Source organism: Gymnoscopelus braueri (genome assembly GCF_963280865.1).
Source record: "Gymnoscopelus braueri genome assembly, chromosome: 18".
NCBI lineage: Eukaryota > Metazoa > Chordata > Actinopteri > Myctophiformes > Myctophidae > Gymnoscopelus > Gymnoscopelus braueri.
In genome coordinates, this window is record NC_137618.1 from 9195500 (window position 1) to 9210499 (window position 15000).

The 15000-nt window shown below is 42.8% G+C and overlaps 1 protein-coding gene across 1 annotated transcript in view; it reads right to left on the reverse strand.

Moving 5' to 3' along the window:
* cerkl (CERK like autophagy regulator) overlaps window positions 1-15000 on the reverse strand; it is a gene marked incomplete at its 5' end in the record, with an annotated part of 43350 nt that overhangs the window by 7297 nt on the left and 21053 nt on the right. Inside the window, 3 exons of the mRNA XM_080457260.1 lie at window positions 5508-5662; window positions 9232-9295; window positions 10379-10510. Of these exons, the coding sequence (XP_080313386.1) occupies window positions 5508-5662; window positions 9232-9295; window positions 10379-10510 (351 nt within the window). The remainder of the gene's footprint in view (window positions 1-5507; window positions 5663-9231; window positions 9296-10378; window positions 10511-15000) is intronic.

The window sequence follows — 15000 nt, forward strand, 5'->3', positions numbered from 1 at the left end:
GTGTCCAACGTTGGTGATCTATTAACTCCTTATGATGTTTGTCTGTGTGCGCAGACCAGAGCAGATGATTTAGAGTTAACTAAACAGACAGTGTCAGAGTTAATGATTAGAGGGATGAGCCACCATGTCAGACAGAACGCATCAGACCCAGATAGCTGCTGCTCAATATTGTGTTTGCACACACACACACAAACACACACACACACACACACACACGCACACGCACGCGCACACACACACACACACACACACACACACACACACACACACACACACACACACACACACACACACACACTGCAACAGGTGTGCAGTGGTGGTAGAAGTACTCCCATTTTTCTTTTCTGTTTTTACTTAAGGGATATTTCCTTTCAAACAAAATAAACAAAAAAATATATAAAAAATAAATGAAAAAAGTAATGGAAGAATCACGGCCCCCTCACACATTAGAATGTCCTTCTAATGCATGAGGGGCCGTGATTTGTCCGATTCTTTTTCAAATATATTTATTATTATTATTATTATTTATATATACGTGTTTATTTTATTTGAAAGTGAAATATCCCTTTAAGTAAACGTAGCAATACCACAAGAAATACCCTGCTACAAGTGAAATGTTACTTGAGTAAAAGTATAAAAGTATTGGCTCAAAACAGTGCCAGGGAAAAAGTTTTTTTTAAATAAAATAGCCGATCTAACAATGTCACAAATTTCGTAATCTCTCAAGAACAGATTCTGCACTGCGTGAGAATCTGTCGTGAAGGCTCGTCGTAACATGTACACACTGGGCTACAAGTGGGCGTGCCTTCAGATCAGGAAGCAGGCCGCGCTTTACCCAATCAAATGTAGTGGGCGGGATTCACATGTCCGTCGATCTTTCCCCCTCGAAACAAACCGAAACTAATTTAACAATAGCGTCCGCGGAGCAGACAAAACCACGGAAATATATTCACATTTTAACTTACTCTTTCATCATAGAAACAAGTGGGCTTATAACCAAAACGATCCATGTTCTCTGGGAGAAGTGGTGTTAGTGTTCCGTGTAGAAATATTGTTAGTGGGAATGAAAACATTGGCGCACCAACCGGAAGTGATGCGCTGAAGGCGCATCACAAACACCGGTTTCCCTGTGCTCTGGTGTTACGTTATCGTCCCCCCAGAGCCAACAGACATAGAACAAACAGCAGAGGGCGCTGTTTTTCATTTTCAGTTGGCGATGGGTTCCCAGATTGCAAATTTCGCAATGTAGATTGACTATTTTCGTATGGCCGAAGTATAAAATAGTGCTTAAGCGGTTAATGTTTGTTTTGTATTAATAATAATCTAAATATGCAAGGTAACAAATAACTAAAGTTGTCAAATAATTGTAGTCTGACATGTAGTGGAGTAGCAGTATAAAGTATGAAAACAATTGAAATGCTCAAGTTAAGTAAAAGCACCTCAAAAGTGTACATAAGCACAGCACTAGAGTAAAGGCCTTTGCAGACAGGGGGCGATTTTTCGCACGGAAAAAACGGACAATGTCATTTTTTAATTGAACACATGGTTCTTAATGACCTCATGCACACCGGCTCCGAATTTACCGTGCGGCGATGCATTTTTTCCCCAATCGAACCCAGTTCGATTCGTGCGTCTTTTCACATGCGGTAAAAACTGATTGATTAATCGCACCCAGTCTGCAAAGGCCTTTAATTCTGCTTAGTTACTTTAAAACCACTGCAGGTGTGTGTGTGTGTGTGTGTGTGTGTGTGTGTGTGTGTGTGTGTGTGTGTGTGTGTGTGTGTGTGTGTGTGTGTGTGTGTGTGTGTGTGTGTGTAGGTGTGCGTGTGCGTGTGCGTGTGCTGTGTGTGTGTGTGTGTGTGTGTGTGTGTGTTGGGAGGGCGGCATGTATATTTGTTCTGAATCGATTGTTAAAGTAAACAGAGATGTGTGTACAGTATGTGCGTGTGTGTGTGTGTGTGTGTGTGTGTGTGTGTGTGTGTGTGTGTGTGTGTGTGTGTGTGTGTGTGTGTGTGTGTGTGTGTGTGTGTGTGTGTGTGTGTGTGTGTGTGTGTGTGTTCTACAGCCATGTGATCTTTATCTGCATTTCAGATATAGATCTTCAGAATCGTTTTAGCTTAAGTGGATGACAGAGGTTATTATAGTTTACAATTTTGCTCTTGAGCAAGGTGCTGATCCAGTGGAACTGCTCAGTGGCCAACACAGTATAAGACTGTGGTCGTACTGGTCTGATAAATAAATACAAATACAATCTTAGTGTTTTGCCAGTGATTTGGTGTCCCTCTTGCAATACCCACATGTTGGGAATCACTGGTTCACAGTGTTTAGTTCTCCACCAAAGTGTTTGCAGTCATCTATAATCATAGGTTAGGATTAACTCTTACCATGTGCTTCTAAAAATGTAAACTGCTCAATATTACAAAGATTCATGACATCACCACAACCAAAAATGTATCTCTGGGTAGATAACGCCGGCAGTGTGGCATTAGATCAGTAAAAATTCACCCATGTTCAACCTATCTTCATTGGTCCTTACTAATAGACTACTCATGATAACATGGTAAATGTATCTCATAGGAGGGCAGTGACATAACCTCGCATCACGTGTCTTTCCACCTCAGAGGAAAGCCTGGTAGTTGTTATTAATGGCCCGTGTGATCCGGTCTAGGCCACACCTACTGAAAAAAAAAAAAAAAAGCAATTCTATTTCCGGAAGTTGCGGGTTCCGGTTTGGCGGAGCCGCTTTGTTTTGGTTCCCCCTGTTTGTTTCCCCAATCCCTATTTAAAGGGAATAGAATTTCCCCGCGGGATAACAAAGGTACACAGACGCTAAATAGTCTCCGGAAATTACACTGACATTTATATTTATTTTGTATTTTAAGAATAAGCTAAACTACGCCGCATCAAGGATGTTATTAGGTAGGCCCTATTACAATGCCCTTGATCGCGGCCGGAGTTATTTTGGGGTGAGGTCTTTCCGGATTTGCGGGTTCCGGCCGCCTGATGACGCGGATGACGCGCCTGGTGACGTAGGGTTACTTCTGCTCCCGACTGGATCACAAACCCGAAAAAGGTATTGATCCCAGGCTAGCAGTGACATAATCATTAGGCAGGTTTTTTTTTAATTATTTTTTTAACTAACATTTTGTATCTGGATTTATATCAACGTGAGAACATTGGCTTCCATTAGAGCTCACTTTCCAGTAAGAGAAAGCCTGCCGTTTCTATTAGCTTGGATTCCACATCAATGATGTCACTGGTAGGAAGGTTTCTGAACTGCCCGCAGCCCTCCTCTTAGACACAGACGTCGTCCTTTAACCTTATTTTCTGGAATAACAGGACACTTGTGATATTGTTATTGACTATTAGAGATAAATATCCAGGTAGGTTGACAAACTAGACTTAGCTAATGTTCTAGACACTTTATTTGATATTGTGAAAATGTCCATAGACATTCATTTGTTTACAAACATTGAAGCATTCTGATCTATATACTGTTGTGAAGATAAAAAACGCATCCACCTGCTTCTATGAAGCCTCCAGCACGGCTGCATGGACCCTTCCTCTCACTACCACACACAGCTTTCATTGCTAAGCAACGTTAAGTAAACGTATGTTTGAACTGCTTAACCCCGTGCATAGCTGTCTACGTAACCTCATTATGAGCATATCAGGTATCATTTTTATGGAGAAACATAAGCTTTGCTTTATTATGATATATATATATCCCCATTTAAATAAAAAAACTAAACTAAACTAAAAAACTCTTTAGCCACTTGAACCCTAGCATCCCTATTCTTGGGGGGAACATTTGTCAAAAATAGCACATCTACAAGCTCACAACGCATCAAGATGGCAAGCCTTGTGAGCTTGTAGATCGGCAATTTTTTCTGTATTTGCGCAACATCATTGTACGATGAAGTATATAATAGAGCTTATTAATATTGACTGCCAGAGTTAAAACATCGTCTATTATAGCCGACCTTGCCAGCAGCGAGTCCGATAAAAGACGTAGCCGAGTCTCGTAGAATCGGAGAAATAGAAATTGTGACGCCGCGGTAATCCATTCCATAGTCATCATAGTCTCCCAATGCCCCCCCCTGTATGAATGAATGAACCATTGTAAAGCGCTTTGAGTAAGTTTGAGTACTTAGAAAAGCGCCATATAAATGCAATTCATTATTATTATTATTATTATTATAGTCATGGGCAGTTTATGTGGGTTGTTTTCGCCAAAAAGCATCAGAAAGCAGAGAAATGTTATTTTTCTAAATCCTTTAACATAAGATCGGACGGGGCTGGGTTTGTTGTGATCACATTATTACCAGGTCGACTGTTCTCCAGAAGTCATAGGATCACTCATAGGTTGGCGAACAGCGCCCTCTAGCGTAAACCATTGAAAACACCTCACACTCGTCAACTCGTCATTGTCAGTGTGGACCTCGGGCCAGTCAATGAGTTAAGCGGTTAATGAGACTAATCATTTTAGTTTTTTTTTTAGTTTTTTTATGTAGTTGATTTGTAGATGTATATTAAAAAAAATAAGATAGTAAAAAATACTCTTCTCAATTATTTGATGAATCAAAAAAGCAATACAATAATTGCTAAGAAAATAATTGCAGCCATATATTGAGTGCACAGATGAAAAACGCATGTAGGTGAAATGGCGGACAGTTATCTTATATATATATAGCTTAATGTCACATGTAATGTTTTATAGCTATATGGTTTTATTAAAGCAGTAGCACAACCCACCAATCAGCTGTCTGGAAAACCAACACAGATCGTTATGAGTATAACTGTGTGTGTGCATGCGTGTCTGTTTGTCTGTCTGTCTGTCTGTCTGTCTGTCTGTCTGTCTGTCTGTGTCCAACTGATGTGCACGCACACTCACACATGCATGCACACACATGCACGCATGCACCCGTATGCACACAAGCACGTACGCATGCACGCTTCCAATATTGAGGAGCGCGTCTTGGAAGTGAGCTGTTCTGTGCAACAATTACGTTAATTAACCACAGATCATGAATATTCATATATATGTCAATTTAACCCCCCCAACACACAATGTCATTTACAGCTAAACATTGCTCTCAAGAAGGTTTTTGAAAACATTTGAGGTGAGGAATAGACAATGCCGGAACCAAATATTGATTCTATTTCATCAACACTTCCTGTTGTTTTCCGAGGCGACCGCATTACACTGGACGCACCTGGCATAAATTAATGGATTACTTTCATTACCGTAAGCAATGATATCCTTCGTTTTGATACTTTAGGGTAAATGTATTAATTTATTTATCAAGTAGCTGTGTAAGAAGCGGGATAATCAATGGTGAGCGGGTCATTATTGAGAAATAAACCCCTTCAGGGTGATTAGACCCCTCCGCTATGCGTCGGGGTCTAATCATCCTGTCTGGGTTTATTTCTCGATAATGATACGCTCACCATTGATTATCCCTTGCTTAATGTCTACATACAGTAGATGTATGTAGAGTGCTTACCAGCAGGTATGATTCCCAGGGGTAGAGGTGCTCTTTTAGGCTCATCGTCAGACGGCGTCCAACTGTCCTGGTTCTCCTGGTCCTCCAGCTGGGCCCTGAGAACCAGGCCGTGAGCAATCTCTGCTACGGAACCATCTCCCCCTACACACACCACCCTGACGCGCGCACGAGCACACGCACACACACACACACACGCACGCACGCACACACGCACGCACGCACGCACGCACAGACAGACAGACAGACAGACAGACAGACAGACAGACAGACAGGTTTAGATAGGTTTACATTAGTCTGATTCTACACACACCACCCTGACACAGAGACATGGAGATACTTAGGTACACCTCAGACAGACAAATAGACAGACAGACAGCTACTTGGGGGGGGGGGGGGGGTGTAGGTGTCAACCAGCTAAAAATGAGTAAATTCATGAGGGGACAAATCAGCTTGAAGGCAATATAAAAAAGACTCTATTTGCAGCACCACTTTGATATTATTGGACCAACCTTGATTGGGAACATTTGAGAGGAATATATAGGGGCGGTCACAGACCTCTCCATCTGGTGAGGCAGGGCTTCCCTCTGCGCCTCTGTCTAATAGCCTGGACAAATGCCAGCACACCCATGAATGACCACAATGACAATGAACCACTTAAAAAACCCTGGATGCTTAGTAAACGGACCTGAGTTGCAACTGTACTTGGATTCGCTTCTTTCCCTCTACTACATGTACCAAATTTCTTCACCAAAAAATAGCAGTGACGACACCCGTGAGCTTGTAGATCTGCTGTTTTGGGCTGATGTCTTTCCCTCAGAATATGGATGCTGGGGGTTCGAGTGGTTCAATCCATGGAAGAGATGAGGAAGGTTGGACACGATCCATTAAATGGTCTCTGTCGGGTGGAAACCTCATATGTCCAAAACTGTTACTTTTCAGGATTCAAATTCAAAAATAGCAAAAGTAGCAGATCTACAAGCTTGAAACGCGTCGCTTCGCGCCGCGTTTCGAGCTTGTAGATCTGCTACTTTTGATGTTTTGTGTGACACTGTAGTATGATCGAGTAGGGCGTTACTTTACGGGGAAAAAAACACAAAAACTTAAAATATGGAGATAAGAGGTTTCTGCCCGACAACGACGATATGTTATTTGTAGGTTAATGATATGGGTCAAGTCTAAGACAATACCGGACAATCTAATTAAAAGCAAAGTGTCTGCCTGTCATCTTTTCTACTGTCTTCCTGTTCTCTGTTGTTTATTGATGACTGGAGCTAATCTCATCTCCTGACATCCCATAATATTACTGACCCAGGGATTAACACAGGGCTGGGTCTCCACAGCAACTACCAGTCTAATTGGCAAATGTAGGTTTCAAGCAAATCCTTCTGACTCTGTCTCTGTCTCTGTAACACGCACACATGCACACACACACACGCTCACACACTGACACTGACACACACATGCTCACACACTGACACCGACACACACACACACACACACACACACTGACACGACACAACACGACACACAAACACACGCACGCACGCGCACACACGCACACCTTCAGTCTAGCTGATGAGCAGCTAGCCTAGTAAGGCTAATCTGAGTTAAGCACATCGAGCATTATGCAGGATGAATACGAAAGCCGCTTACACACACACACACACACACACACACACGCGCAGGAACACACACTGACACACACGGTGCAGTGTGTCTATTCACTGCAGAGTGAATTAATCATTTTATTTTCATGATCGGTCACATGGGAGGATTCAGATGAAATGCTGCTCATTAAACATACTTCTGAATTTAAGTGCCTTCCCACCTTTCTTTAATGATCTAAATCAACTTTCCATTGCATCTCATGAGCAGTGGCGTCCCCAGGATTTACATTTAGGGCAGGCGAGATTCCCCCCTCTATTACCCCCAAAAACTAAATTTCAACAGAATTTCAACTCAATAAAAAATCGGCGAACATTGCCGTTTTCAAGATGTTTTGGCCATTATCTCTGGAACGGAAGATCCAATCTGCAGTTCAAAGCTTGTTGGATGCGTGACTTTGAGGACATTAAGCACGCAATGACACATTTTCGGGTTATTTGGGTTTTTTAGGGGAGGCGAGATCTTTGTTGGGCAGGCAACCGCCTGCCCTGCCTCTACAGTGGGTACGCCACTGCTTATGAGCGGTCGGGTTCTTTTGAATCCAGCCCTTAAACCCAGGCTATATATTTTCCTTTATATTATATTATATTTCCTTGCTCATTCTTGACGTCAACAAGCATGTTGATCAACACTTCAACGGCGACGCAGCATATCCGTCAGAGAGCAAACCCCAACAACGTACGACTTATTGAGACCTGAGGCCGGTTCTACAAATGCCTTCTTTCAAGATTTTTCAGAAATGTAAAATAGCAGATGCACAAGCTCGCAGCGTGGCACAAAGTGACGCGCTGTGAGCTTGTACATCTGATATTTTTTAATAGCCACGGCAAAAATCTAAAATGATGCTTTCCTGGTTTTAATGGCTTAAAGGTTCTATGACATTCATTTTCACTTTTTTTATTTTTTATGTTTTTTTGGGGGTTTTATGACCTCAATTACACCCAAAAAAATCTGAACTTTGAACATTCAGTGGATTTTCTGTGGTCTGGGGTTTCTGAATAATTAGGCTGAAAAGTAATCTGAGCTTGGCCCTTCGACAGTGAGGTCACAGCCGATTAATCCCGCCCACTCTCCTCCTCGCCCCTCCCCTCCCCTATCCTTTCCTTTGGGGGGGGTGGAGCAGAGGCGATGATTGACAGGCAAAATCCCTCACCAGCGACACCCGCAGGCAAAGATTTCTTTTTTCATTGAAGTTGAAAAGGCTTTAGAAATGTGAGAGAAAAACACCTGCCATGGATCAATGGAGTGGAATTTTTTGTTAAAACTTTCTATACGCGTTTGAAGGACCATGACAAAGACTTTTAATGTGTGGTAAAACTGAACGTCAACAAACCTTTAAGCTAATGCTGGACGCAGACAGACAGACAGACAGACAGACAGACAGACAGACAGACAGACAGACAGACAGACAGACAGACAGACAGACAGACAGACAGACAGTGTTGATTTTGACAGCACATTTTTATTTAGTTTTAGTCATAGTCTTTTGAATAAAATTCTGTTTTGTTTTAGTCTAGTTTTAGTCGACTAAAATGTATTTTGGCGGTGCCTTGATGGCGTCGTAATGGCTGATTTTACACTTGGTTGCATGCTGAAAATAGCTGCGACGCGTTGTGAGCTTGTAGATCTGCTATTTTCAGAGCACAACACCCGAATGCAACCGAACATAAAATGACTTGTCTTTTAGTTCTACTGGATCTCTTCTCCACTCGTCCCTCCCTAACATTTTAGTTTAGCTTTTATTTGTTGACGAAATCAATATATTTAGTCTAGTTTTAGTCTCCATAGCTTAGTTTTTGTTTTCTTTTTCTTTAGTTTTCGTCTGTGAAAAAAAGGTAGTTGACGAACAAATGTCGTCATAGTTTTAGTCGACGAAATCAACAGTGCAGACAGACAGACAGACAGACAGATATTCAGACAGACAGACAGACAGACAGACAGACAGACAGACAGATATTCAGACAGACAGACAGACAGACAGACAGACAGACAGATATTCAGACAGACAGACAGACAGACAGACAGACAGACAGACAGACAGACAGACAGACATATATACCCATCAAATTCATCCAGATTACGCTCCTTCAGTACAGACAGAGCATGACCCTTCTTCTCTGTTACTGGAGAGAGGGAGAGAGAGAGAGAGAGAGAGAGAGAGAGAGAGAGAGAGAGAGAGAGAGAGAGAGAGAGAGAGAGAGAGACAGACAGACAGACAGACAGACAGACAGACAGACAGACAGACAGACAGACAGACAGACAGACAGACAGACAGACAGACAGACAGACAGACAGACAGACAGACAGACAGACAGACAGACAGACAGACAGACAGACAGGAAGAGAGACAAGCAAGAAGAGAGTCATGCAGGAAGAGAGACAGGCAGAGATGGAGAGTGGGACACAAGAGTGGGATGGCAAAAAACACCAGTGAGTTTTCACACAGTGTGCGCGAGTGTGTGTGTGTGCGTGTGTAGGTGTAGGTGTGTGTCTACTACCTACACACAAGCACGCACACAGCGCGCGCGCACGCAGCACACACACGCATGCACGCGCTCACACAAAAACATGTCCGAGAAACATTAAAGTGGGGCAATGATATGAAACCATCTGGATAACCTAAGCACACACACACACACACACACACACACACACACACACACACACACACACACACACACACACACACACACACACACACACACACACACACACACACACACACGAGGAGAGGAGAGGAGAGGAGAGGAGAGGAGAGGAGAGGAGAGGAGAGGAGAGGAGAGGAGAGGAGAGGAGAGGAGAGGAGAGGACAGATGCACGAAGCCTCTGCCCCTGGATCAGGTTACCTAGCGACTGGGGACTGCCATTAACTCTGACCTTTAGACCTATGAACACACACACACACACACACACTCACACTCACACACACACACACACACACACACACACACACACACACACACACACACACACACACACACACACACACGATGAGCCACAAAGACCCTTAAAATAATAGACAGACAGACCGAGAGACAGACAGACAGACTGGACAGACTGGACAGACTGGACAGACAGACAGACAGACAGACAGACAGACAGACAGACAGACAGACAGACAGACAGACAGACAGACAGACAGACAGACAGACAGACAGACAGACAGACAGACAGACAGACAGACAGACAGACAGACAGGTACTGACTGGTGATGTCAGTCTTAAGGTCGGCCATGTTGAAGAGTGGAGCGACATGTTGTCTGTAGATGTGCACCGCCTCCTTCTTGTGACTGCCGGGGTTGATGAACACCAGCATGCGCCTGGGCCGCGTGGAGAAGCCTGCACACACACACACACACACACACACGCACGCACACATGCATGCACACACACACACACAAATTTTGATTTAGTTTTAGTCATAGTCTTTTGAATAACATTTCATTTAGTTTTAGTCATATTTTAGTCATCTGAAATGTTTTAGTTTTTGTCTAGTTTTAGTCGACTAAATATCATAAGATTTTAGTCGACTAAATATACAGTTGATTTAGTCGACAAAAATGTGGCGGTGCCTTGATGGCGTCGTAATGGCTGATTTTACACTTGGTTCTATGCTGAAAATAGCCGATCTACAAGCTCACAACGCGTCACAACGCGTCACAGCGCAACGTGTTGTGAGCTTGTAGATCAGCTATTTTCAGCATGTAACCAAGCATAAAATTACTTGTCAGACCCTTTTGAGCTTTGCTCTACGCTGCTCGGTTGTCAATCCTCAATAAATGGATCGATGACAGTCCTCGAAGTGTCCTACTATGGTTTGAAAAAGTGTTAAGTTTAATGCCCTTGGAGAGACTATCATATGTTCTACGGGGTACCTTGTCCGAATTTGTAGAAGCATGGCTGCCCTTAGCACCATATATAGGGGATGAGTGGCTTAATGTCTTGTGTATTGGAGTGACGGAGGATGTCAGCTAGTTGCCATACTAAGTGGGAGGCAGGGGATAGATACAAATGGATACAAATGGTTTTTAGTTTTCGCCAGTGAAAAAAGGTAGTCGACGAAATTAACACCGATTCACAGTTAAAAACTGAAACATTGGAAGATAGATCCACCCAAAATACTAGGCTTATGTATGAATGAAATGGACAAAGACAGTACCTAACCTAACCCTAACTGACATGAATTAATTACACCCAGAACCATACTGTGCATTCATGCATTCGTGCATCCTTGCGTGTGTGTGTGTGTGTGTGTGTGTGTGTGTGTGTGTGTGTGTGTGTGTGTGTGTGTGTGTGTGTGTGTGTGTGTGTGTGTGTGTGTGTGTGTGTGTGTGTGTGTGTGTGTGTGTGTGTGTGTGTGTGTTTGTATTGATTTGTGCAGTCTTTAGGGAGTTCTAATGCGGTCTCTAAATCTGCCTAATGATTACCGGGATTTAAGCTACACTGGGGATCTGTTTGTGTGTGCGTGTGTGTGTGTGTGTGTGTGTGTGTGCGTGTGTGTGTGTGTGTGCGTGTTGTGTGTGTGTGTGGTGTATATCCAGAAGTCTTTTGGGACTGTAGGCCTTTCTATTTTAGTTATTGTCTGCATCTCTTCTCCAACACTAGAATGGTGATCACATCTTACAGTAGATCATGGATCTATAGGATGTCAGCTGATCCTTGTGTTCCCGACTATTGGTAGATTCAATAATAGACTAATTGCCCAGAGGTAACAACAGCTCAGTACAGTATGGATAATGTCTGACACGCTATACTGTGTGTTTTCTTGAAATGCCTTTGTCCTGCACTATGCAAGCATCGTTCAGGAGGTATAGTGCAGTGGTTCTCCAACTGTTTCATGTCAAGGACCCCCAAATTGATATATATTTGGCCGCCATCTGAACATTTTTTGTGCCAGGGACCTCCGGAGGAGGAGATTTGTGTTAAAAAAAAATCTAAATCATCCTCAAGTTTTCAATCATTTTTTTATATTTTTCAAAAGATTTAAAACATAGCAGATGTACAAAGCTCTTGTGTAGATCTCCTGTCTTTGAATAGCCAACATATAAAGTGGGTTAAAATGATTGTGATGCTATATTAACACATTAAGACCTGAGGCGATTCTTAAAAATGTTTTCTAAATCCTAACAGTTTTTTGAAAAAAAAAATCACGACTTTTCAAAAATAGCAGGTCTACAAGCTCATAGCACGGCACTCGGTGCCACGCTATGAGCTTGTATATCTGCTATTTTTGAATAGCCAAAGAAATCTAAAAAGTGACACAGATGCGTTCCAGGTCTTGAAGGGTTAACTACTTTTGCTGGGGACCCCCTTGTGCCTCCCTCAAGGACCCCTGGGAGGTCCCCAGACCCCACTTTAAGAACCACTTGTATATTGAATATTTTTGTCCATTACTGATGATAATGTACGTTTCAAGGAGTGACAAGGAGGAACAAAATGAGAAAGTACTACTGTACATTAGAGCAGGGGTCTTCAACAGGGTAACTACAGGGGGGTCCACCAAATCTTTGTGTGGTGGGGAACATTAGCCGAAATAGCAGATCCACAAGCTCACAACGGGAGCTTGTAGATCGGCTATTTCGGAGAGTTGGTGTAGAGGGGAATATTGAGGGTTTCAAAGGTTAACTGTCTGAAAATACATGTTTAACATGAATCCAACATATTGGAACAAGTCTATGAACTACAGTATCTATGAAATCTAAGAAGAAATGTAATCTGAAACACAATCTAATTCAATATGTAGTGGGGGTCCCTGCTTCATCTCTCTCTCTCAGCTAGGGGGTCCTTGGCCTGAAAAATGTTGAAGACCCCTGCATTGCAGGATCAGCCCAGGTTAGAAGGTTTGGGGATAATGTCAAAAGGAGGGATGAGGGGTGCATTGGGAGAAGGGATGCTGACGATGGAACTGCCAGGCCAAGAGGAGAAGAGGAAGGCCAAAGAGGAGGTTCATGTCACAGAGGAAGATGCAGAAAAGTTGTATTTATTTAAAGTGCAAAAATCACACGAATGAATGTCTCGATACACTTTACAACATATTACGACACAATATACAAACAACATAAAAAAAACCTGTCAGAATTAATTTGTGCCGTGTAACTGTATCTTAACTGCTGTGCTACCTTTGACGACTGAATTTCCCCCCTGTGGGATCAATAAAGGTCTCTCTCTCACTCTCTAATGTCACTGATCTGGGATCTGATCCTTGCTATTGGTTGATCGTAATGTCTGTGACATTACGATCAACCAATGGTAGAGAGAAGAAATAAAAGTAGATGAAGAAGAAGAAGAAGAAGAAGAAGAGGAAGAAAGATAAGCAGATAGAAAGGGAGTGATCAGATGTCAGCTCAGCAGGCAGTTGCCATGGCGTTGCTAGGATGTTGCTGTGTCATCGTCATGGTAACTAATCCTGATGGAGAGTGGAGTTTCTGTTTTTTTTCTTTCTGTGTGTGTGTATTCATGTTAATGAACTGATCTGGAGTCTGTGTACACTGTACCGACTACAACCAGGGGTACAAACAGGTTCTGTAACTCTGAGAGTGTACAAATGGAACCAAATGGACACTCTCAGAGTTAAATTACAGTGTTGATTGGGGTCCTAGAAATTTGAAAAATGGCATCAAATGGGGGTCCGTGGCGTAACAAACTTGGGGTCCCTGAAATTAAAACTTGTACGGTATATCGTCGCTGTCGGGCGGAAACCTTGAATGTCCAAAACCGTTACTTTTCAGGAAATGGGGAAAAAGAACCTGTGTTCTAAAGCAATGGTTTTCAACCTTTTTCATGTCAAGGACCCCCAAAATGGGGGTATTTGGCTGCGAACCCCCATCTCAAAAATATTTTGTGCCAGGGATTTTTCAAAAATAGCAGATCTACAAGCTCATAGCACGGCTATGAGCTTGAATATCTGCTATTTTTTGAAAAAACTAGCTATAAAATATGGTTAAAGTGGTTAAAATGATTGCGACGCTATATTAACTAATTTTGCTGGGGACCCCCTGGTACCCCCTCAAGGACCACTGGTTGTCCCCGGACCACTGGTTGAAGACCCCTGTTCTAATGGATCCAAAGTAGTTGTTATTTAGTCACAAGCTCTTGTTAATACTTTGCATCGGTTCAATATTTATACAAAAAAAACACAGACAAGCTTAACCACTTTCACTTCACAAAAACCTTCCAAAATAGCGAAAATAGCAGCTCAAATTCACTTTCGTACGACACTGTTGTGCGACAAAGTAGGACATGAATTTACACAAAAAAGAACACAAAGTTGAAAGGATGGAGGTACAATGTTTCTGCCCCTTAGCAACGATGCACGTTGTTTATGCAGTCAGCGAAGAGGAGGTCTTCGCCATCGAAATGTTATTTCACAATAGGGTTTTAGGGGCAGAAGGCGCAGTTCCTTGACTGGCCACTAGGTTTCTGCATTCAGAGGTCACATGGCCCCTTCTAAATGACTCTGGGGTTTATATCACCACAGGGCACACGCGAGTGTGCGCACGGTGCACACACACACACACACACACACACACACACACACACACACACACACACACACACACACACACACACACACACAGAGAGAGAGAGAGAGAGAGATAGAGGGAGATGTCGCCCAGTCCTGTCACTATGGATACTTTGATTAAATGAATGACTTCAGGGAAACTAAGTCAATGTTTAACATTTAACACACACACACGCACATGCGCGCGCGCGCACACACACACACACACACACACACACACACACACACACACACACACACACACACACACACACACACACACACACACACACACACACACACACACACACACACAGAACAGGCACAT